We start from the raw sequence: 26,485 nt of genomic DNA on the forward strand, positions 1-26,485 counted from the left end.
TTTTCACCTGCTTAGCTATTCGTGCCGTCCACATCGAGGTGGCGTCATCCTTGGACATGGACTCATTTATCAACGCTCTGCAACGCTTCCTCGCTAGGAGAGGCCAGGTGAAGATCCTCCGTTCGGACAATGGGGCGAATTTTGTTGGTGCAGAGAAGGAGTTAAGAAGAGCTGTAGAACAATGGAATAGCTCCACGATAGAGAGCAGTCTGCGTCAGCGGGGAGTCCAGTGGCTTTTTAACCCCCCGACCGGTTCTCACCACGGAGGGGTCTGGGAGCGGATGATACGGTCGGTCAGAAATATCCTTAGCACCACGATAAAACTCCAGTTCCTGGATGAAAAAGGCCTGCACACCCTCTTGTGTGAGGCAGAAGCCATCATAAACAGTCGACCTATAACCAGAGCTTCTAACGACCCATCAGACTTGGAAGCGCTTACCCCCAACCATCTCTTGCTCCTCAAGTCAAAGCCTCACCTACCTCCAGGTCTTTTTGTGAAGGAAGAGCTTTACTCTCGCAGAAGGTGAAAACAGGTCCAGTATATGGCGGACATATTCCGGAAATGATGGACGAGAGAATATCTACCTCAGCTACAAGAGCGACAGAAGTGGACTCGTGTGTCTCGCAACTTCGCTGAGGAGGATGTGGTCCTGATTGTCGATGACTCTGCGCCTCGAAACTCCTGGGTCCTGGGCAAAGTCATCGAGGCGGTTCCTGACAAGCTTGGACTTGTGCGTCGGGTTCGCGTCAGGACGAAGACATCCACGTTAGATAGGCCCATCACTAAGGTCTGCCTTCTCCAAGAAGCTCCATGAGGGGGTGGTAAAGACCACCCTCCTACGGTGCACCATGTGCTGGTAACCTCTGGCGCCGGGACCAGTTATACATCATAAGAGACATTTATCAAATAAGTTAGTGTTTTGGGTTTGTTGGCTCCTTGTGTGTTAGTTTTTGTAATTGTCTCTGTTTAGAAGAGAAATTAGGGGCCGGTATATAGGAGCCAAAACACACTAGATAGTATTTTGAATTATAATTTTACATTTATGATCTTATGAAGATCCCAGAGTATTTCAGATTGTTTGTACAGATTGAGTCAGGAAAATGTTTGTTTACTCAGATGTAGTTTGCTTATTTGGTTTTGCTGTTTCTTTAAGACACTGACAGATTTCTTTACGTGCTTACGTCAGTGTATGTTTTTTTGTTTTTGTTTTTCCGTTGGAGTGCGCCAGAAGGAAAAGGCAGAGATGGAGGCGATACAGTTTTGAATTGTAGCTGTAAGGTTATGTTCGGCAGTATCAGCCAACCTTAGCTGTTGTTTACTTGGATCACTCCTGTAAAAGATCGCCCTGTGGAATCCAAACAAATTTTCATTTCACGTCTTCTTACATCAGAGTACTGTGGAGTTCTTCACGGCGAACAACTTCGCCGCTTCAGCACGAGTGACGCAACAACGTCTCGCCAGCCATTGGCCCTCATAATCACATCAGCCTCATCAATGAGTCACCTCATAGCTAATATACTTAAGTTCCTGACCTTTCAGTCTGACACCTAGAAGTAAATGAACAGAGAAGTATGTGATTAGCCACACAAAATCCAGACAACAAGCAACTTTGCTTCTATTTTTGAAGCCTTTGTGTGACTGAATGGTGAAGACTGGCTAAATGGAAATACTTTCAATTATTACTGAGAGGCCAGATCGGCTTGCACTGAATGACGTGGGCTGTCTTCCAACAAAGAACCTTGAACAGACAGAAGCAGCTTTACTAAGGGAGTCAGTCAACCTGAACGACTCATTACAGTGAAGATGAAGGAGAGAAATCGCATGATTCACTTGTGGATTATGAATGAGCCAACAGCTGTTTTAACATGAGATTCCCAGTTCTCACGCTTCTGTGATTCGCTCAGGTCCAGTTACATGTACCTGATACCTGTCCCTGATTGGTCACACTTTGTTTACTGGGATTGTTACAGATGCAGTCTTATATGACATCATCTCAGCCAAAGCTAAGAAGCATCCTCAATGGAAATGACAGCTCTCTGCTTCTGGCACAGTCACATAAACAGCAAATTGCATAGCTCCACTCCTCCGTGCTTCATAATGACTGACAGCAGTAAGACAAAGCTGCACTCTTAGTAGTTTTTAGAATTATTGTACAACAAATCGCCTTGGCCGAATCTGTTTTAATTTCTTTCTACTTATGATATAAAAAAAAAAAAACTAAGAATGTTCATGGGGAAAAACTCTTATTGAATTAACTGATTGGAAATCGATGGCAGCCTGTATGTGCCCGACTGTGTGCTTCTTGCTCTGGAATCAAGACAAGTGTTGTCCAGCATCAGGTGGTCAAACAAAGCATGAGCACCATGATCAAAGAATGCTGAATCTGCACCATTCTATCAGTTAGCCAAAAAAACACTTACCAGAGGAAACAGAGTTATGCAGTGTTCAGTGTCATGCAAACAGGAGGGAAAAAAATCAATATATCTGTATTTAGTTGAGCTATGTGTTTTATATGAAGCGTGTGTAAAGATAATTATTCCTATCTACCTGTGATATTTGTCTGTCTGTCTACACACCCAGTGTAGGTTTAATATAGGCCATATGCTTTCCTCAAGGGATCTGTGTGTGTGTGTGTGTGTGTGTGTGTGTACTGACACAACTACTGTCTGTGTCCTGGGTTTCTGCTGGTATGTGGGCATAAATAAATAATCCAATCTAGTGACTGAGTGCATGTGAGTGCACACACCAGTTTGAGCTGTGTGTTTGTGTTTGTTGCAGCAACATAGCCAGTGTGTCCTTCCAAAATAGCAGAGAGAAAGGGTCAGGACAAATGGATCATCTTGTGTAGGCTGTAATACTTATCCTTGCATGCAACTAATACTGGGGGGGAAAAGCACTGCAATGTAGTTTTCAGGAGCCAAGGCTTATACTGTTTTTTTTGTTTTGTTTTGTTTTTTAAACAAGCAAATTTTTTCTACCCTACACTGCCAGCTTTGACTTGACAAACAATCTGATAGGAAATATTTCTTGTAAGATCTGATGAAATTAACTAAAAATGTGCAGAATGTAGGCAAGCGGAAAACAAAGGGGTATTGTAATGTGAAATGAGCCTCTCTGTGGAAAGCTCAAGGTTATTGAACAGGAGATAAGCCAGCAACGACATATTTGGTGAGAGATAATTGTTCTTTGTAAATGAATGTTGAGAGACAATTAGACCAGGTCATCCAGAGGCTGTGGTGTAGGTGTAAAATCACACTGCTACAGGTGCTTCAAACTAACAGTTCTACTTTAAAAGGGATTAATAGCTTTTTGCTCTGTAGTGCATTTAGTAACAGAGTACTTTGAAAAACAATCACACTTCCTACCCAGCCATCTTGTTATTCTGAACTGTGAAAAGACTTCTATTCATGTAGCAGTTACAATTGCTTATGAACCAAATTTCAAGAGGAGAAATGCCATATTTTTTTCTACAGACACTTCTCAGAATGAGATGATCAGGCCTCATTCACTCCCAACCCGCTGTAAGCACATGTGCACATATGTGCAGCGCTTGTAACATCTTGTGATAATCGGTAACAGCAGGGAGTATTTTGACTCCATTTCCTACTGCTTTTCTAATCATTGCTGTCTACACTGTTCTATGTAGCCGAGCATCTAAACATTTATAGGGTTTTCTTCACAGGGGAAAGGATAGCTCCAATGTAAAGCCAGAGCAAATCTGCAAGGCGTGGAAGAATCTGACCAGCTGTATGGTCAGTCAAATGCAATTCTTTGTGCAACAACAGATTCACTACTGGAGACACATATGAAAGCTTCGTATTGTCTAATGATCATTATCTACAGCAGGCCTCCAGACTAACTTTATGACCTCGGAGCACTGTGCTCCTGACCCAAAAAAGTTAGGAGCACCAGCAAAAATCTAGGCGCACCACTATAAAAAGTTGGGAGCACAAGCAAAACTCTTGCCATACCAAGTAATACTCCTATTAATCAATGTTAACAACCTGGAATGAAGTATTTAAATAGATTTTGAAAGAAAAAGCCTACATTGATCAGTGCAAAACAATTGGCAATGTGTGGTATATAATTTTAGTTGGTTCTTCGAGAAGAAAGACGAATCACACCATTTGTTACAACCAGTGACGTGCGGTGAGGTTCATGGCTGGTGAGGCACTGCCTTCATCAGATTCCGATTTACAAATATATGCACTCTACACAGTAGCATATTTGCCATTTGATTGGCAGCAGTTTATGGGTTATGTTTCTTCTCAGCTGTTTATGATCGCTCAGCACACGAAACACGTTACACACCTACAGTTGGTGACAAAAAAACACTGTACATTATTATATACATCAGCTAAACTATGGAAAAGCAGTTCATATAGTAAATGTGTTTGAACCATGCTATTGGCGACATTCAGACAACAGCACGCAGTCACTGCAGACAGCCAGCAATGTAGCGAGGGATTGCGCAATCCAAGTGAGGCTGAGCTCGCTGCTGCCTGCTAGCATACTGCTATGCGTAGGCTGTCACTGCCTACCGGTGCTGCCTCACTGGCTTCTCTTCCAAACATTGAATGGGAAATTGCGAAAATTCAGCGATTTTGAATATAAAAATCATCCAAACTGATGAGGCTATGTGAAAAAAATAACTCCTTTATAGTACAAATCACTGAATAACTATAACCAGTTAAATTATTTTGTCATTATATATTCTTTTTCTTTCCATGATGTCAGGTGAGGCTCTGCCTCACCTGCCTCCCCTGACCGCACGTCACTGGTTGCAACGACAGACTTCTTGACAGTCATCATGACACATGACACATCCACATCTCTGCAGATGGTCCTCCTCTGGAGGACACTTGCAGATAGGAATTGGTTACGAAACTTATCTGAACTTTAAAAGAAAAGGTTGGGCTGGGGGCTCATCATCCGTGTCCGAGCTTTCAACATTGTTATCGGGTTCCACATCGCTCTTGTGCTTCACATCCGTATCAGGCGTGGGCTTCGGTTAATCAGGGGTTTCTTGGCTGTTCGGTGGCTCAGGGCGCTCTCGCTCTCTTGAAACAGAAGGCTGAGAAGCCTTCGAAAAATACTGAGCAATAGAGTGCTTCACTTTGTCAGAGAAAGACCACAGGGTCGCAGAAACTTCTAGCCAATCATACACATGCTTACTAACCGTGCTTGTTGTTTGTCTTTATCAATTTGCTCCTTGATTCGCTGATTACGGTCAGCTGATCGTTTAGCAAGTTGGCTTGCGAATCGTGATCAGTTGACTCGCAGGCTGTATTACGGCCCGAAGGTTCGCATGCTTCAGTCAGCCAGCGGATGTAGAGCTTGTTTATTTTTTTCCTGCAGTCATTATTTAGGCGCAGCCCTTAATTTTTGCTCATTTTTCTATTGGCGCACTGTGCGACCGTAATTTCAAATATAGTCGCACCCTAGAAATTCCGGGCACATATGCGACCATTTCAGTCGCAGTCACGAGGCTTGTACAGTATGGTGCAAAAGCTAATAAGCAAGGTTACCATGAGATGAGCAGTCCTTCATGTATGCATTAAATCTCATACAAAGTGCAGTAAAGACAAAAAAACCCCCAAAAACTAAATCAAGTTAATATTTTTTGTGACTACACTTTGCCTTCAGAACACCTCAAATTCTCTGAAGCACCCTTGGAGAACTTGCCACAGTTCTTCTGTGGATCTAGGCTGCCTTAGTTGTTTCTGTCTCTTCATGTATTCCAAGACTGACTCAGTGATGATGACTGAAAATTGTTCTTTAGTGGCAATATGTTGGGCATGTTGTCATGCTGGAGATGACTGTTCAGATGCTGCCCTGACGGCATTGTGTAATGGATAGGAACCTAAACATCTTAAGTGCCTAAACCCCTTACACAGTATAGAACATGTACTGTGCCTTGTACTGTTTATAATATGCCACACCCTGTCAGATATTCGTGCTCAGTAAAACAGCAAAGGGTGTTGCTCACTGACAGCAAGATCTACAGTTATTTGAAAAGGTAATGCAAACTTGTGAAAGGGCTTCAATCCCCCTCTCACCTTGGTGGTGTCATCATGGGAACGTTGATAGCGTTTCCATCGGCAACCGTAGATCCCAGTGATACATGACAAACAGAGCTGCCGCTCATAGACCTGGAGGGGTTGATGTTTCACCATGCTCCTTCAGTCAGTGCTGCTTCCAAAGCTCTAACATCCCACTGGCTACAAATTGTCCTGTAAGGAATTATAAAGAACATTAATAACTCAGCTACAGATTGTCGAGATTGTCAAGACCACAGTAGTGCATTGAAAAACCCATGGAACAAATAGCCACTGAGGTAACATATCTGGCACTTTAGTAGAAAACACATGCTGGCTTGAAAAGCACCATGTTTCTGGTATATAGCCTGGCCTCAAATTAAGAACTTGTTTCTAACCCATTTCCAATGACAACTGAGATGGCTAGGAGCTTTCATCAATATGACCAAGGGGGTAAAAAAGGAAAATGAAATTGAAGAGTTCAGTGAAGTGATCATCTATTGAACATCACATCGTGACCATGAGTATATTACCCAACCACTGCATGCCTGGGTCAAAGGGTAGCATGCAGGCCACACTTCATCCCCTTATGTCAGGCAAAGAAAAGGCCATACAAAGACAATGTAACAGTGACATTTTAGCAAAACCTTTTAACTTAAAGTATAAAGTCTATGAAAGCACACATGTACAACTTTAATGATCAAAATTGATCATTTGGTGATTTATTATTTTGTTATTGAAATTTGGATCAAGAATCTTGGAAATTCTATGGTATTGGTACCAACTCCCAAGTTTTTGGTATTATGAGATCCCGAGTAAGAGCAGTAGAGCACCATTATACTTGAGAACAAAACTCAGCATCCCTGTCACATATGTTTAGAGCTATGTTAATGAACCTGGTACCTGGCGGCGATGTGCGTGAATAATAACAGTTACAACTCAGTTTTCTAACTAAGCTGTTGCTGATTCAGCACTGAGACTCTGTAATCAGCTAGAATAACAATATTAACATTACAGCAGTGCTGACTGTTGTCACAAGTTTACCTCACTCTTCAGGGACATGATGGAGCCTGTTGTGCTGCAGCTGCAAAACACACACATCAGTTGAATCTGAGGTTGAAAGTGCACCTTGGTGTTATCAAAGCATAAATGATACATAATCAATGGCAGGGTGAACAATCTCTGCTGATGCGTATCAAACAAGCATGATTAAAAGATTAAACAGACACAAACACCTTTCCCAGGAGCATTTTAACTGCTTATGCTCCATTTTCTTTGCAGCCTTGCAAAAATAGCTAGCAAGTAGATTAGTTGCATCTGATGTTTCAGAGCAATTTTGAATGTTAACTGCACTCTTCCTGCTGTAATCAGGCTGTCTCAGGCTCTGAGCAGCTGCTTATTAGCATCTGCAGCAATGGCTATGTTTCCTGTTATTAGCAAAACTGTTCTGGAGAGGGTGGGCCTCACTCGTGGGTGTAATGAATCTGCCTCACTATAACAGGACCACAAAGGTCTTTAGAGTGTGTGTGTAAGGAAATTATGAGATTTGTTTCAAAGCACTTTGCACATGTCAGAAAATTGTTATAAAAACATTTGTGAACTATGTAGTAGTGAGATAGAGTAGAGTAGACCATTAACATGTTTTTCATAATTTTTGTATTCAGGACTTTTTGGCTGCCCTTCACCCTAACACTGTAATGTTATAAAAACTAGAATGCTTTAGGATCAGTGGTTCTCATACTTGCTCACTACACCTACTACAGTCTACAGTTTTCTAGCTTGTTAGAATAAGCTAAAAACAATTCTATTAACTAGAATTTGCAGCACAGTGTCATGTCTCGAACCCGTTGTTAGGTTTTTGTCTTGTATTATGTCTTGTGAGTTTTATTTTGAAAATCTTTTCCCCGTCTGTGTCAGGTGACTTGCCCTTCCTCCTGTGTTCCCTGTGTCTGATTGTCTACCTCACCCTAATGTTCTCCACCTGTTCCTCGTTGCCCCTTGTGTGTGTATATATAGTCTGCGTCTCCCTTTGTCCTGTGCCAGTTCGCCTTGTTCTACGTACCAGATCATTCATCCTAGCCTTCCACACCACGATCTTGCCAAGTTCAGGTTTTGTTTTCTTCCTTGTATTTCCACAGTCTTGTTAACGTTCTATTTGCTACTTTGTATTGCCTCGATTCTGTTAATGTTTTGTTGCTACTTTGTAATGTTACGATTCTGCCAAGTTAAGGTTTTGCTTTTGATTCTCCAAGTAACTTGTTTCCTCGTAAGAGTGATTTTCGGTTTTGATATTTTCCTCACTTGAGTGACATTTTGTATTTATCGTTTTTGCAGAGATTTTAAGTTGATACTTTGTCTTTAAATAAATCTGTTAAGAGAACTTTGAGCCGAAGTTTTGAGTCTTGCATTTGGGTTCACGTCCTTGACCCGTTGTGACACACAGCCTGGTATCCTAACTTAAATTTTCTAAAAATGATGAGGTGGATTGATTTTTGCATTGATAGAGAGCTGAGTATTACTACCAACAACCACATTTGCAGTGACCATATTATACAAGACAGTTTTATAAACTTTCATTGGAGAAAACTGGGATTCATGATTAACTTGCTACTGGTGAATACGGCTAAACTGTGTTCCAGGCCTTAATTTTCCTGTAGTGCAGATATCTTGTTCCTTCATCGGCAGTGCATGGCCGACAATAAGTACAAATTGGCTTGTGTGGTTATTATAGTGAGTCACAATTTAGCTTTTTACAGTAGGTATTATATTATGATAGGTTGGTAACTTAGGCCACAGTCAGAAAGTGATAGAGATGTTCCGTATCTACAGTGCACATTTGTGATTTTACATCTAACTTGTTTGATTCAGTTAAAATGAACTCAGGTCTGTTTTTCACAGTTAGTACAGACTGAGTTGGTGTAAATACTGTCAATCAGAACCTTCTCTAAATCCCTGCAGCATTTCAGAGCAGAGAATAATGCTTATCCGATCCTATACTAATATATGATATCTTATGCACTGATATTTTTTTCAGTCATTCAAATTTGATTGGAAGGTCCTCTTCGTTTTCTGTGATGTGACAAGCTGAGAACAAATTTTTAACTAGTTATCACAGATTTTACAGCACCACATATAGCAGCCCCTCGATGAATCGCCACCTTATCGCAGTGGAGGGGTTTGAGTGTCCCTGTGATCCTGGGAGCGATGTTGTCCGGGGCACTAGCCCCTGGTAGGGTCTCCCAAGGCAAATTAGTTCTGAGGGACGGACCAGACAAAGAGCGATTCAGAAGACCCAGATGAAAAGCAGTAGAAGGACAGCCGCCACCTCACCCGGAAAAGGGAGACTGGGGCACCCTCCTGGAGTCAGGCCTGGGGGGGCGGAGCTCGCTGGGGAGCGCCTGGTGGCCGAGCCTTGAGGCCCTGTGGGGCTCGGTCGGGCACAGCCCAAAAAGTAACACGAAGCCACTGCCCCGAGGGCCCACCACCCTCAGGGCAGAGGATCGGGGTCGGGTGCTTTGCCCACTGGGTGGTTGGCAGGAGCGGGCGTCCTGGTGTACTGCCCCCTGGTGGCGTAGACTAACTCTTGGGACGTGGAACGTCACCTTACTGGTGGGGAAGGAGCCTGAGCTGATGCGGGAGGTGGAACGTTACCGGCTAGATATAGTCGGGCTCACCTCCATGCACAGCAAGGGCTCCGTAACTCAACTCCTGGAGAGGGGTTGGACTCTCTCCTTTTCTGGAGTTGCCCATGGTGAGAGGCGCCGGGCGGGTGTGGGAATACTCACAGGCCCCCGGCTGAGTGCCGCCATGTTGGAGTTCTCACCGGAGAGCAAGAGGGTCGCCTCTCTGCGACTGCGTGTTGCAGAGGGGAAAACTCTGACTGTTGTTTGTGCTTATGCACCAAACGGCATTTCGGAGTATTTGGCCTTCTTGGAGTCACTGGGTGGTTTCCTGGAAGGGGTGCCGCCTGGGATTTCCATAGTTCGCCTAGGGGACTTCAATGCTCATGTGGGCAATGACGGTGAAACCTGGAGGGGGTGTGATCTGAACCCGAGTGGCGTTTTGTTTTTGGACTTCTGTGCTCGCAACGGATTGACCATAACAAACACCATGTTCAAACATAAGGTTGCTCATAAGTGTACCTGGTACCAGAGTACGGTAGGCCAAAGGTTGATGATCGACTTCGTAGTCATATCATCAGATCTGCAGTCGTATGTTTTGGACACTCGGGTGAAGAGAGGAGCAGAGCTGTCAACTGATCACCACCTGGTGGTGAGCTGGATCCGATGGCAGGGAAGCCTGCCGGACAGATCCGGTAAACCCAAACATGGAGTGAGGGTGAACTGGGAACGCCTGGAGGAGGCCCCTGTCCGTGGGGTTTTCAATTCCCACCTACGGAAGAGTTTCTCCTGCATCCTGGGGGAGGTTGGGGACATGGAGTCAGAGTGGACCATGTTCAAAGCCTCCATTGCAGAAGTGGCCAGAAGGTCACTGGTGCCTGTCGCGGCAGCAACCCAAAACCCGCTGGTGGACACCAGCGGTGAGGGAAGCTGTCAGGCTGAAGAAGGAGATGTTCCGGGCCTGGCTGGCTCGGGGGTCTCCTGAAGTAGCAGGCAGGTACTGACTGGCCAAAAGAGCTGCAGTCGTGGAAGCTAAAACGCGGGTGTGGGAGGAGTTCGGGGAGGCAATGGACATGAAATTAAATTTAAATTTAAATTCTGTCTTGCACAAAAAACACACAAATGCCAAATGGCATTTCAGTTGCATTAAACCTTTTATATTACATAATATTAGCAGATTTCGACTTTATTAGTGATTGAGAATGATCAACTCGCTCCTACAGCGAAACAAAGACAAATATGGATATGTGTCTGGGCACGCCAACCAAGCCTGTATGACAGCAAAACAATTGTGCAGCTGACACAGCAGAGTTTAGTGTCTTCATCACGGCAAAGTAAAAAAAACAAAAAAAACAAAACCCTTTCAGCAATGGAAAGCTGTCACTTTGTTGACAAATTCTAACGTGTAAACCTGTATCCAAAGAAATGCCTCCATGTTGTTACAGCAGCATGTGGTTTATGTTGCAACTTGTTTATCTAGAAGAGCTTCCATTTATGCCAGTGTTACAGCCACTTGCATCTTCAGTCAAAAATATCACATAAATCACTGTTGCTTCAGTTGAGCTGAACATCAAACAGCCCTTTAATTTCACGTATTTGATGTGGTATATTAACATAATAAGGAAGAGCAGCACTGATTCTGCAGATATGTCACCATTTATTTTTTACTTCGTAATTAATATGTCCTGTCCCTTCTTCAGGCTGGATAAAGACACAAGGAAAAGCACTACAATCAATCCCTTTATCAGTATGATGTCTTACCAGAAACTCATCAGCTAAATGTAACCCAGTGGAGACAATTAAATCTTGAATAAACTGCAAATAATTGGTCAAGTATAGTTAAATACAGCATGAATAGTATGCCTCTGCAAAGAATGGATTTAAATGAATCCAAGGCTCTGTTGCACTGTCATAGTTTGCCAACATGAATGTGACGCCTTTAACCATGGTGAATGCAGAAATGTGACCACCATAAGGAGTGTAGGCTACATTGTCACAATGACTCACTGTTGCAGACACAACTAATTCACAAAAGCTGAAACTTGAATTAAAATAATTCCACACAAGGCAAACAAAACCCCACTTTGCTTAGCTGCCCATTACATTGTAAAATAAAATATCTGCTGTGTCAACCTGTAAGCACCCGGGCAGATTGTGTCATCTGAAGGTCTAACAGCCTTCATTGTGACTGAAACAGACTAAACAAGTTAAGTCAACAAGTAATCAAAGTTCTCCACCACAACAGAAGCAGTCTCCCTATTATTTCTTTCTGTCACAAGGTGTGTGAACTTGAGTGAACCTGAGGAGAAGATATGGGGGGTGTATGAAAAACTCCTCAACAGCTTTTGTCATCTCCCTTTCTGCTGTCTCATTTCCTCCAATCAAAAGCACAGCAAGAGAGGAAATGCTTCAGCAGTTTCCCAGAAAAAAATCTGTCTTCTTCTGACCAGGGAATTGAGAGAGGCGAAACAGCAGAGAGCTGCAAGACCAAGGGTCAACACACTAATGAAAAATAAAATAATCTTGAAGATCTGTTCTTCTTAAAGAATGCTCTCCTGCAATGTCATTCAAAACACCTTTGTGCTGTATGGAAACATGTTCAAGCAGTAGGGTACTCAGAGAACACATCCTCTATCAAACTAACGCCCTATCTTGCAGTTTTAACAAAGGTGGTTGAGATTAGCACCAAAATTTAATGGGTCTTCGTGTGCCCATGCTCTACCTCTCCACTATGTTACACGAAATTCAGCTTGGTAGCTTCTGCATAAACATTTTGACAAACAGACAGACAATTGACACTGATCACATACCTATGCCTCAGCTTTCACCTTGGAGGAAATTATACTCATGAACTGATGTGAAGCTTGCAGCGTTATTTACCTTTTCAAAAAGGAATTCCAACATTATTTTTCCTAATTCCAGTTACCTTTTTATAGCTGCACTGTGTATTGATCCAGTATTATATTTATTATGGTAGTAGTAGTTCCTAATCACATATCACTTGGGAATTAAACCAACAGCTGAGACTGTTGCTGATATTTTATTAATTCCTGATAGAAGAAAGTCTGCTTCTGTGTTGCCCTGCAATAGACTGGCGAGCTGTCCAGGGTGTACTCTGCCTTCGCCCTTAGTCAGCTGGGGTAGGCTCCAGCCTACTCCCCACCGACCCTACAGAGGATCAAGCAGTGTACAGATAATGGATGGATTGATGTTAGGAAAAAATGTAGCTAGTAACCCACGGTTCAGCTTTAGCGGTGATCACAAGAGTGTGATATCAGAATTCCTGAAGCAGACAAAAAAAGCCCCAAAAAAACATTAACCAAACAATTAGTGCTTAGGAGCCAGATGATTGCACAGTCGGTCCAAAAATGAACTCATTATCTTATCCAGCAGAGCATTCTAGGATCTCTCAACGATAAAGCAAAGACATTTGAGAAGGTGCATGTTTCATGACACTGTGACACTGTTCAGCTGAGGTGTACAAGCTATAAAGTTGACATAATTTAGTCCACAAAGTCCACTACCTTTGAGAAACATATTTTCAGGCCTGAAATATGCTCCAGCTCAGATGGAGTCATTTAATAGACCCAGAAACAATATACAGTAAATCTTGAAATAAACAAAACACAAAAACAATATGTGTACTTAAATTTCACTGAGAGACCTACTTAGCCCTCCCCAAAAGAGCCTCCTTTTAATCTTCAATCTTGTTTGAATGATCTGAAATGCTTATTTAGATGTGCAATGCAAACCAAGTAACTGAGCACCATGGAGACTTGGCTGAACCATGTGGCATCAGAAGATGCCTGTAAGGGAGGTGACTAGTGACACATGGGTGATGAAACTCATTATAACAAGCAAAGAGAGAGTCAGAGAGTCATTACATCAGAGCTGGCTTTGCAGAAACAGCTCCGTCAAGAGGTCTGGCTGTAGAGAGTCTTGGCAACATTCTAAATTAAATCACGAAAGAGCTACTGCCCCTCAAAAAGTACTGGTATCTCATGGTATAACTACCTCTTCCTGTGTTAAAAAAAAACAACTTTTGCAGCTGCTTATTATCAAGTATGTATGACAGATCTTCAGCATAAGACTCCAGTGTTTAGAAAACTAGAGGCACAGGCATTATTGGGATATCACTTGTTAGTTAACAGGGTAGCAAATAAGGTATCTTTATGTAAAGACAATTTAGCACTTATAATGAAGAAAATAATTTTAATCAGAAATAATGTGATAAGAATGTATTGTGCCCTGTGTTGCACTATATCTACCACCTTAGCAAATCTGCAAAATGTCAGATTTCTGACTGATCAATTCCTAAAAGTCTACAGATGCTGCACATAGGATGCAGATTATCAAATATCTAAACAAGAGCTCAGATAAAACACACAGATACTAATGCAGGTTAATCTTTTCTCTGCTTTCTTTATTTCCTCTTGCGTTGAGACAAAGCCTGGTGAGTTTCCTGGGAAACAAAAAAATCTGGAGACATGTTTTAATTGGCCAGGCTCAGACTACATAATGTTCATGTATGTGCATGTGTGTACACTGTACAAAATAAAACTCAGGTGATGCCTGAAGAAAACAACTTTCACTAGTCTTTTGTTTTGTTTAACTTTGTTAAATGATGTTTACGCAAAAAGCAACTAAAAATACACATTGAAATCCCACTAGGAAATCACAGCACACATCTTTCCCTCACACTAGTTTAATACTGCCTTAATCTTACTTTTAGCCCTTGCTTCATCCTAATGCAGACTAAATATAATGTATGCCATGTAACGTATTACTAATGTAGTGTGATATAAATTTGTTTATACCAGTTTATGTAGAATGCCTCCGCATTACCCAACAATGACAGTGTGTCGCAAGTTCCCGTGTAATCTCAAATGCATTTACAAATACAATCAGCCTAACATTGTCAGGTATCAACGTAATTCTTGCGAAATCCTTATATCATCCCAATGAATCAGTGGGGAGTGTGGCAAAGAATTAACGGCCACAGCCTACAACCCACAGCTCTACTCATCCTGAGTCTGACATTAAGTCCCACCACTCTAAAATGACCCACTTAGCTGTACCAGTAAGTGACAGTCATCACACTTTTATGGGGAACATGATTTCAAATATTGCAGAACACATCACCGTTCCAAGCCTTCCAGACATAGGTGCACATGGTGACAGTGAGAATTAGCATGATAAAAAACAAAAAAATAACACATAATATTTCTGAAGTGCTCCATGTGAGCAAGGTGTTTATTTAGTTGTTGTTGTTTTTTTGGTTTGCTTTTTAATTTGTGTATGTAAATCTGATGTACATATTAATTGGCCATTTTTTGGCTTTGGAAGAGAAATACAGTTAAATCAATCACAGCCACTGGTTCCACTTTGTTATTCCCACCATGCACTTACAAATTACAGCATGTTAGAATTAGCGGTCTATGTGCAGGATATTTAAAGGTGCATACAGATAAGTTGACTGTATCTATCCAGAAAAGCATATTACTGACAGTGCACAATTAAGTGCTTCCAGCCTAACAAGAAGTTTGCTCTGATGTTGGAAAAGACTGATGTCAGGAAAATGATTCTCAAATACTTCACTAAAAATTTTCTGCAAATGTTTAACCATGTTCAGCTACAATAGACTTAACAAGTTTGTCATATAAAAATGGAGATGTTTTACTTATGCATGTATATAATTTCTGATTTAGCATTTACTCCATCACAGATTTAAAAAACAGTGAGTTGGACATTGCAACAAGTGACTCCACATGTGGCACCTTCAAGTGCATCTTTTGACACACCGAACTTGTCATTTCCAGTCATAGTGGTTTGTTAAGTCACTTTGGTGACCTTCAGAATATTCATTGACATCTTCATAAGAATCAATGCAGTTTCATCTACGTTGCTCTGTTTCTCTAGTTTTATTTTATTACTTATTATTTATTGAAAAGGGACAGTGTCCAGCTTCAACATAAATGTCACCATTTGTTGCACCATACCAGATTATAACTTTATGGTAATTTGCCCCTGTTTGTCAAAAGAGTCTGTTACCGTATTAGACAAAAATCTGTGCATCTTCCTGTAATTTCTGACCATTTCAGAAACAGAAGCATATATACTTATTCTCACTTCTTCCCATTTTTGTGTAGAATAAAACCTCTTTGTGAAGGTGCCAAAGATTCCCTTATGGGGATAGAAACTCTGCAGTGAATGCAGTGTTAAGCAGCTTTTAACACACTTTTTAGGTTGATTTTGAAAGTGCATGGTAGCACTGGAATCGCTCACATCATCAGACAGACTCTTGCACTGATTTATCTAATACTCCAAGATAGTATTATGACATCAAGATGAAAAAACAAAACTGCATACTCGACACATACTTGTTGAGTGTCTTCGATGCGAGAACATTGTGGCATGACAAATGACAATAGAGTAATACTGCACAACATTTAGGTAAGGGCTCTTGGGTGTTGATGCCCTTCCTGCTCATGACATGATTATTGATTCTACAGAGCAGTATGTTCTACATTGTTCAGATAATCTTAAGTAACTAATTTGTCAGCAAAAATAAGAAGAAAATGCATTATATCCATATGTCTGTTTAACAGAAACCACTGACAAAACAACAGAGCACACAGCTCACTGTTGCAAAATGACTAGCGGCCATTTATGCCCAAATGAGCTGCAGAGAGCAGTCATCCCAGCAATTTACAATATCAAAGTTATACATTAAAATCCCTGGCTGTGCCAAGCTTGCTGATTAGTAGTACTAGTGTAGCTCAAAGCCAGCCAGAGGCAGAAGAATGATTGTGAGCAAGGATATTTATCAAGCTGTCTGACAGCAGCAAATACCAGAATTGTAGCATTGGAAGAGGGTTTCAGTACAAGAACATCCAAACAATCTGACACTTAAAACTGACAGCTCATTAATCTGAAAAAATATGGGTCAATCATAATCCGAGGAAAAAATGATCTAATCACAGTTCATTAGTTTCTTCAAATTAGGACACTGACAGCAGGAAGAGCACATGTCATTATTGTCATTCATTTCCATTCTTAGAGCAAACTTGTGAGAACAAGGGAGGAGAAAATCCATCCACTCATTTCAGTGAGGACAAAACAACAGAGATGTAACTGGGTCAAGCAATGTGTGGCAATATCACCCTATTTTTTATTTAGAGGTAAAAAGAATCCATAAGGAGTGGGCTTCAACCTCCAGTGAGAAATATTCTTTATGGGCTGAAGAAAGAATACATCACTATATATCACTATATTTGGTCTGACATGAAGTATTTGGTTTAGTGCTGCAGGGAGAAGAAATTGTTAAAGCAATTTTGACACATTGAAAAATAAAAGCCATATTACGTGCCATGTGGGGCTCTGTGGATGGAGGAGTGGTCATTTTTTGACTTAGGGGGTTTGCTAGGGGGTTCTACTGCAAATGCAGTGCTTTTCTTGAGGCACTGTCTGAACAATAAAATCAGGACTCTACAGTTTGAGCAACAGCTAGGTTTTTATCTACTAGGTGTCAAGGCTAAAGACAGATTCTCAATATATTCTGCATGCGCATGTGTTATGGAGTATATGATAAGCAGGCCACCCACAAATGTTTCAGTGCAAAGGTGGAAAAGAAAACATGCATACATCAGAAAGAACATCCCAGCCAATTTTGTACGGTTTCAAAAATTGGTTTAGCATTGTCACCTCACAGCACCTTCCTGCTGTGAGGTGACAATGCTAAACTCTCATCTGCCATGCAGCTGATAGTGTGTGGATTTGAAACTCTAGCAGCATATTCGCCATCCTCGGCGTGAAGCGCCTACGCTGGCTCGGCCATGTAAGAAGAATGGACCCAAGTCGTATTCCGAAAGATCTATTGTACGGCGAGCTGGCGCAAGGAACCCGTCTGATTAGTCGACCGTGCCTGCGCTTCAAGGATGTCTGCAAGAGGGACTTGAAGTCATGTGGCATCAATATCAACACATGGGAGCAGTGTGCAGAGAATCGTTCTGCCTGGTGACTTTCTGTGCAAACCGGTTCTCTGGGGGCTGAGCAACAGAGGTGCCACGACCTTGTTGTAAAACACACCAGGAGGAAAGCAAGACTCCAGCAGCCTCAACAGGCATCAGAGTTTTCTTGTGGCAGTTGCAGCAGAGACTGCCACTCGCACATTGGACTCTTCAGCCATATGTGCAGCTGCAGATAACTATGAGGCTACACCTTCGTCTCACGCAGATGTAGTTGATCTCCTTTACAAACACATAAAAAGAAAAGCAAATTTATAACATGACGTGTGTATCTGAAAAAGAATTTAGAGTACCTAAGAAACAAGCCTAGCTGTTGACAACCAGAGCAGGGAAGAAGTACTCAAAGTGCCATCATAGCATGCTAGTACACTAACAAAGACAATGTTAACAGCTTAAAAATGTATCATGTCCACCATCTCAGTTTAGCATATTAGCATACTAACTTTTGTTCAGTAACACAAAGCAGAAAATATGGCTGAGGCATGTGAAATTGTCATTAGTTTTGTGGGTATGTGGTCAAAAATCAAAAAAGCTTGACGTGATGGTGGTGCTAGATGAGGAGTCGATATATGATCGAAGTGATTACAATTGATCCTTAGGGGAACATGAATGCATGTACCAAACTTCATGGCAATCTATCCAACAGTTCTTTTGACATTTAATCAGAAATGTCAACATTTTGCTGCTGCTAAAGGGCCACCAAAATTGTCAGGATTCATCATCTGGGGCCACGAATGTCTTTGCCAAACTTCATGGCCCTCCATCAAATGGTTGTTAAGAAACAGAAAAATTTCTTTATCTACTAAAACACAGTGTGGGTATGTGAAGAAGTGAAAAAGTATCATGAGGGGGCAAATTATGTTTTGGAGGAAGGAAAGATGAGAGAAGCTGGGCACTTTGCTTCTTTTGTTAGGCCATCTTAAACCTGGTTCAAGCCTTATATGACGAGGTTTCTTTTACAGCTTTACAGTCTCACATGTGGATTTGATGTTCCTTCTAGCTGTTTATTAAGACTTTAATAATAAAAGAGAGATAAGCTTTAAGCTTCTGTGCCGAGCACACCTGGCTTATCAGCAGCATCCATTAAACAGCATGTTCCAGCAACCCAAGCATATAATGTTAATTCACCAAACTGTTAACATAAAATGTCTATGAGTGTGGTAAGGAAAGACAAAAAAATGTGGCCATTTATGTTTGAAAAACTCGTCTCCTAATGGGGCTGTCAGGTGGCTCGGGGGTTAGCATCATTGCCTCGCAGCTAGAAGGTCGCCGGTACGCGTCCCAGTGAGGACACCCGGGATCTTTCTGCGCGGAGTTTGCATGCGTCTTTGCATGCCTCTTTAAGGTGTGACAAAATGTAAAGCTAAGACATCTGAAGACCTCCTCCATGTGTGTGCCTACATATTCTGGGGTTAGTTCCTAAACATAGGTGATACCATGGTACTAACTAGAGATGCGCCGATCCAATACTGGGCATCGGTATCAGGCCGATACTGGACGAAATTACGGTATCGGATGATTTACTTCACAGTGGTAGCTGGCCGATCCGATACCACCACACACACACAATCCTGCCTTCCGACACATCCACGTGTTCCTCTGCTCATTGGCTACAAGTTTACAGCGTCAGAGAGTGTCTGCAACCCGACTGGTCGAATCTACAAGGGTGGGACTTGTGCGTACCGGGTTGACTGTCTGAGACACTCCATTGGCCCTTCAGGCTGTCACTCACCCCCAAAGCCCTCGTATTGGCCAAACTAGGTGTCAATCAAAAGCTGAGCCGTCCGTCTAGCTGCCTGTAGCGCTTTCAGCGCAATCTAAAATAGATTCAGCCTGATTTTGCCAGAAGAAATCAATAAAACAACCGGAGCTGATCTCAAGCTGGGAGGACATTACTTCAGAATCTGTGCCTTTGAGGATCTAATACGTTTTCGGACCGAATTATTTTACGGGATTATGTTCACTGGTTGTGTCCGGACAGAATGAGACCAAGCTGGTGAGGAATGAGCGATGTTTGAGCTGCAGAGAGCCTTCAAAAGTAAGAAAACTCGGATTTTAACATTTTGCTCTTCTGTACAAAAAGCTCTTTGTGTCAACGCTGTGGTTGCTGCAGGTCAAAAAGGTTTATATCATCGGAAAGAGGAGACTCTGAGCTTTCATTTGATGTGTATGTTGTCGGGAAACTTGATTGTGGAGCACATCTGTGTTTGGAAAGTGGTCACGTCCTGCCGGCGGGACGTGGGAGCGGTAAGGGGTTAAAAATAATATTTTTTTAAATTGGAAGTATATTTTGAGTGAAATCACCCTTTAAAATTACATAGCCCGTAGGGCCCATAGGCCGTAGAAGATTAGAACAGCCCTCTACATGCAGCCCTCTACCAGCAGCCCTGTACGTGCTGTCTCCGGCTCTGCAGACACAACCTTCCTATTGGATCCGATCCCGCAGCAGTTCACAACGTTTCCGGCCTCATTTACTACTGCTCATGCGCAGAGCCGAGAGGGGCTATTAGTGGTACTATTATTTAATACCAAGTTTTGGTAATTTAACATTTAAATTGCAGCTTAATGTTGCTATGCCATTTTGATCTGTTCTAAATATTTGAATGGCACTGAGTGCACACTGTAGTCTAATTGCAGCTCAAATAAAGCAGCTACAGTTTCACTTTGAGACATGCTTTTGGCTATTTTTTCCTTTCTTAGAAAAGCAAAGTCTATGCTTTCATAGTATGAGGCTTTTGATAAAGCCATCTTAAACAAATGTATCCATGCAAATAAGGTATTTCCAAAGAAGTTTAGGAGGAGAGATGGTATCGGTATCGGTATTGGCAGATACTCAAAGTTGAAGTATCGGTATCGGTATCGGAAATCAAAGAGAGGTATCAGGCCATCCCTAGTACTAACACTGTGACCTGGAGAGCAAACAGCTGACAAAGACATCCACATTACGTAGACACATGTTGGAAATCATTGTTATGCCATATGGGCAAATGGATCACTTGTTTCTTTCAGGCCTCTTCAGTCTGATAGTTATTTCCTCAGGCCACTAGGGAAAGAAAAGAGTGACTGACCTACTATGATGTATCAAGGTGCCATCTGTATGTCTGCATGAGGGCTTTTCTCCACCATCTGTGTGCTGACATCACACTCATCTGTGTCCTCTACTGTAACTGCAGTCTGGATTTGGAAGGCACGGCAGACAAGAAGGTGCCACCATGGAAACTGAGTTTTCTCTTTATGAAAACATTTGGTTTATTTAATTCTATTACAAGGACCATTACAGAAAGGCAACAGGGCTATTTTCCTCACAGGCAATAATGGAAAATAAAGCATATGTCTGAAATAAATAAATACATATATAACGATTGTTAAATAACCTGAAAAACTACGACACTAACTTTACCAGTTAAGATGATTAGGTTAGTAATTAGGTTGATAACTCTAAGCAGCTGCTTAAAAGGAGCTGACACAGTAATACCTGGGTTACTAAACATATGAAGAAATAGGAAGCCTGAATGTCAATTTACAGAATTTACATTTTCTGAGGTACAAAAGTAAGTGTTTGTAATCGGTGGGTCTCAGATGATAGGAATACTACGAAGAATGAAAGAATAAGCAGATTCATTCTTCAGTCAAGGAAGTAGTGCTGCCTTTTTTTTTTTTTTTTTTTAATCAAAGAGGTCCCTTAGCTTTAATAAAATACCTGAGCACCACCCAGTTTTTCTGAGTGTTCAGCTTTGAGCAGAGCTCAAGTTTCAAATTAGCAAAGACAGCAAAGCAAAGCCTACAGTGTTACTCTAAGTGTTTGATTAAATAGTGGTCTCACACAGATTTCATGCTGTGTTGGACAGTGAACCTAGCCATATAGCAACAGGATCTGCAATGCACTGGGAATATACTCTTTAGACAGCAGAGACTCACACAGACACAACCAAGTCGCTTAGGAACTTTAGGGTTGTGACCTTCTCAAAGATTTGGGGAAATGACACTGACTATCTATTTGACTATCTGGAGCTGGCAAAAACCCGTTGTGTCTGTAAATCTGAGGAAATTTTAATTTGCTTAACTCGAAATTCTGTTGCACAGTACATAAAAATCCCTTCTAGGAAGTGGTGCACACTGCATGAAAAGTATCCATTGCATGCCTAGCATATGAGTGAAAAAAATTAATGGTGTAAGCTCAGCCCCCATAGCCCAGTGTATTTTTGAAAGGTTGAAGTCTGAAAAAAACTGAATTAGTGTGTATGTTATCACATGCAGAAAAAAGGTCTGATTTGCTTCTTGGTCTTGTGGATACAATTTTATTTTGGCCATGTTGGCCAATCATTCAACTTGCATTGGATATATTTCACCTGTATCAGGGAAACATGTTGTCTTACAGTAGACATAGTGAAGGAATGTTCCATTATGTTATTGCATGCAACTGACTGTGATTCAACCTTTGTTTAGGAAAAAGAAGAATTTGTTATTGCCCAACAGCTACATTTCCATGACAGCTACAAGAGTCACAAAGCTCACAAACCTCACACAGCACACCACTCCCCAGCACCACACTAACTGTTAGGGGTGCCACAGATCCAAAACTCATGATCGGGATTGTGTCACTGCTTGTAAGTCAAGTCAGGACAAATACTGCCACAACTGTCAGTGTCAACTGCTTTTTACTTGCTCCATTCATGTGAATACACAACTACTATGTGTGTTGTCACAGGATTTTTGCATTGTGATTCAGGGAACTATTCCCTATAGGTATGTTTTCAGTGCTGTTTGTTTGTCTGTTTGGGTGGAGAGGTGGAGCATGGGCAATTACATTTTTTGTGCAGATCTGGATCAGACTTGCTTCCATGGTTCTCTGTCACGTTTTCTCCTACATCTCTATCTAATTTAATTATGCTTCACTTTCATATTTAACATTTGCTGTTGCGTCAGTGAGTGGAACAACGTGGTAATCAGATTTTTTTCATGCAGGTGCTCCAAATTTTTCGCAAAGATTTTAGGAAGCAAGCCAGTTCTTTGAGTAAGTTCATTATCACTCAGGGATAGGCAAAAATGACTGTATGTGTTTGTTAGATTGATTTAACCAATACAGCTTTAGGGAGGTCTGTAATAGTAATAAGCTATTTTTTCCAAATTTGACTCACACCCCCTCTGGATAGTTGTGGTTCAACAGATTATCTAGGTATGTTTTTTGGTATAAAAAGCCAACAGAGATCCAAAAGAACACTGAATCTATTGTTAGATAAATTATGCGCATGTTTCTCCACTTTAAAGCACTACATACAATACATAAACAAGTAAGTGCACAGTGAGCGTTATACAAGCAGTAAAAGGAGAAAAGCTGAGGCACAAAATCAATACTAGACTCAAATGGACAAGATGGCCAGCCACACAGGGCAACTCTATGGGTCTAATCAGCATCAGTGATATACATAAAACTTAAAAGCTGGTTAAAAAGCTCTACAATAGAACATATATTATATCACTATATAACATAACACTGTAAAAGCAAAGGTAAGCACTGAGTGGATTACCAATGTGAACACAGTGCACTGCATTCCTTTCTGTTCTGACCTATTACATCTCCTGCTATTCAATTTATTCCCTTAACCAAATTTTTTATACCAAGAGTGAACTTTAAAGCAATATATATATATATAAAACAGGTTTTTTCAGCAAAGCTGTGCATTTTTATGCAACAACTCACAAGTATTATAATCTAACCCAAGCAAATTCAAAGAAAGTCACTTGTCACCATTTGTCTAGCTAACCTCAAAATGTCAACTTTTGTCCCTCAGCTGCAACTGGAGCGATCTGACTGTCAAGAATAATGTTTATTTGCTCACATGGCATACAATAAAAGGCTCAATGTCATGACCTGAAAATATTTTAATAGTGATGGCTGCCCTCAGGACAAGAGCCCTTATATCCTGTGTAGCATCATATAAATTACTGTCCTGTAGAGGTTCAAAAACACTGTAGCACACTTATGTCCAAAGCTATTTAATCCATTTATAGATGTTGAAGAAGGCAATAAGAAAGAGACTGCTGTGCATAATTAACTTCTAAAGTCTTGACTCATCCTAAGTCATTCTTCTCTTGAAACTCTGACTAAACATGTTATAATCCCTTGAAAAGTAATTATTTACATGCCAGTGGGATGTAAATAATTGTTATCTGTAAAGTGGAGCTCTGAACAAAAACAAACAAGCCGTTTTTACTGAAGGTGTAGCTGTTAGTGACATATGGGGAAGTGTTAAAGCAGTCAAAAAGGTTATAACAGAAACAGTGGAGCAAATGGATCCTCTGAGAAGGGCAAAGTTTTAAGATGGTTAAACGTCCTCTGATGCAGTGCTACATAAATATAATGAGTAATGCATGTTCTACGAAATCCGGCCACCCTAACTTTGACTGGTCAGGTTTATTCACTGAAAGTCCTATTTGCTAGTCTAAATGAAGAAAAAATATGGTGCCTAATTGAAAGCATATGACTGTAATGGTTACGCAACAGCTGTGTCCCATTTGTAAATAGAGAGCATTAAAGACACAGTGAGTGCTTTTAGTTGTCTGAGGCGCACACAGAGACCTTAGAAAGTTAACAGGAGCTGTAGTTCAGTTTGTTGCTTCCAACTGTTTGTACATGTCTTTCCTCTGGGTGTATTAAATACCTGCCACATCAGATAGTAGCAGGACCCATATAAGCATCTCCAAAGACAAGGAACACAACACAGCAGTAACTTAACTAATTACTTCTAAATTATCCCCAACATGGAGACAGGATCAGTCAGGATTGAACAGTAAATTGCACTGCCTCAGACTGGTGAGCTGTCACAAAGTCACAATTTATCATCTACAGGTCAATCAGTCCTGTGTGCTGGGTTCCATCACAGCTGGATATTGTTATCCATTACTGAAGTCAGCATATTTTCTGTCATAAGAATTTTTGGGAAAGGCAATTTTTTAAATTTCACAGCAGGATATTCGCAGCAGTGGCATTATTGTGCGTATGGATGCATTACAGGATGTGAGCTCTTTTCATGAGGGTACCAAAACATCTCAATGGGTAGCAAAGTAACAATGAAAACACATTTTACTGTAACAAAAGTTGCTGTACTTTGATAATTTATCATAACCACAAACTGAATTCTTAGAGCTTAGGAACTAATAAATTAACTGGACGTGTTGCCTGGGGAGCGAACTTTTCTCCATGAATATTCTGCAGCATCTCTTCTCCTAGACTATTTTAAATGGTGGTAAACCTGACAAACAAAATGTAAACTACACCTGTATAGTCTGTGCACATCAGATCATGAGCAACATTGAAGTATGAGTAACAAAGAAACGAAACTATGTAAGTATGTAAATTAATAACTATTTTATTGACACAGTTTTCCTCTAGTCTATATGCTACAACAGCATAATATAATTCCTAAAATTCAGGTATGCCTTTTGGTTTCTGTTTGACACTAAGATTATCAGCGGCCTAATCTGGCCTCCCCCATGAAACATTTCACTGAGAACACTACACAGATAGGTTCCTATTAGATATATGGACGAGAGAGCAAATGTTCAGCATCCACTTTCATGTTCAACTTTATGTGCATTTCTTATTTTATGATAAACGTGAAGTGGGGAACTGTATGAATGAACCCCTGGCTTTAATGGGGCTACAACAGCATGGGCGTGTCTCATCTCTCTGAGTGCACATGAACTCACCAATAAGCAGTAAGTTTTGAGCTCAAAACACTAAAAAAACTGAAATGAAACATACCACGTTTTCTAACTTGTGAGGCTAGCTTGCACCTATCAGGAGGCACGTTACAGAAATGTTAGCCTGTGGTTCGAGGGCTACAAACACAATACAGTGAGGTATGTAACTGTAAATATGGTTTAAAACAAAACAGAGGTACACATTTCAAATGGACACGCTCACCTGTCTGAGGGCTGCTGCCACTTTTCTATGCTTCCAGTCCGCGAGGAGGAAAAAGTTGAGGCTAAAACGAACCCCCCCCCCCCCCGAAAGTCAAGCGGGGACAACCCGAGTCAAAGGTAAGGTTGCTGGGGGGCTCACCAGCAAATGCTGACTGAGCCGAAGTTTTACAACGACAACAAAGAGGAGAAGAGAGCCGATGAGTGCGGATGGTGTCAGTGGGTTCGGCCCCGCCGGTATAATAATGAAAAAAAATAAATACATAAAAAAATTTTAAAAGTCCGTTTTCAACCACTCCGTTCCGTCCTGCGGAAGGCTTTTTAGGTCTTCTCTTGGTAAATGGTACCTCTTCGTACCCGTGTGAGTAGGAACACACAATGTTGGAGTAATTCAATGTAGTGAAAGGTGGGAGGAGTGAGAGTCGCTCTTTTTTATCTGCAGCCCTCTTCGGTGAGAAAGCGTCACCACCAGGCTGACTTTGCTCCCGGTCTGTGCGTTTAAGCTGCGTCGAAAATAACTGGTTACCGGGCTGCTGTGCCGTTGCTACATCTCCAAACCGTCCAATAAACAAAAATTACCAAACCTCTAATCGTATGTCTTCACTAAATAATTGTCACAATCTCGTATCAGTATTAACAGTATTACTAAAAAAAAAAAAAAAAAAAAAAGAAAGAAAGAAAAAAAGCCAGATGTCACACATCAACGATTCCTCTCAGTTGACTCAATTGTTGAAAATCCGATACAACTTGAATGCAACACCACGCAAACATCGTTCAAAGCCAAATGGCATTTTATCAATGTTATCTTAACAGCATTCATAATAGGTGATATAGAGACATAGTAAACGCAACATGGTGTTGCTATGTCAGCTTAAT

The 26,485-nt window shown here is 41.2% G+C and overlaps 1 protein-coding gene across 3 annotated transcripts in view; it reads right to left on the minus strand.

Moving 5' to 3' along the window:
* The window catches only part of gdpd5b (glycerophosphodiester phosphodiesterase domain containing 5b), a 59,754-nt gene extending 33,749 nt beyond the window's left edge, over window positions 1-26,005 (minus strand). For 2 of the 3 annotated variants that reach the window (XR_520184.1, XM_008281657.1), the window contains exons 1-2: window positions 25,614-26,005; window positions 6,061-6,234 (exon numbers count right to left, since the gene is read on the minus strand). Coding sequence is in view for 2 of the 3 variants with exons in the window: in XM_008281657.1 (XP_008279879.1) it covers window positions 6,061-6,177 (117 nt within the window). In the remaining variant the exon portion in view is untranslated. Of the gene's footprint in view, window positions 1-6,060; window positions 6,235-7,083; window positions 8,142-25,613 lie in introns of those variants that run through there. The other variant, XM_008281658.1, reaches the window with a different exon arrangement.
* Between the last annotated feature and the right edge of the window lie 480 nt (window positions 26,006-26,485).

This window comes from Stegastes partitus, unplaced genomic scaffold (assembly GCF_000690725.1).
Source record: "Stegastes partitus isolate 25-593 unplaced genomic scaffold, Stegastes_partitus-1.0.2 Scaffold241, whole genome shotgun sequence".
NCBI classification, from domain to species: domain Eukaryota; kingdom Metazoa; phylum Chordata; class Actinopteri; family Pomacentridae; genus Stegastes; species Stegastes partitus.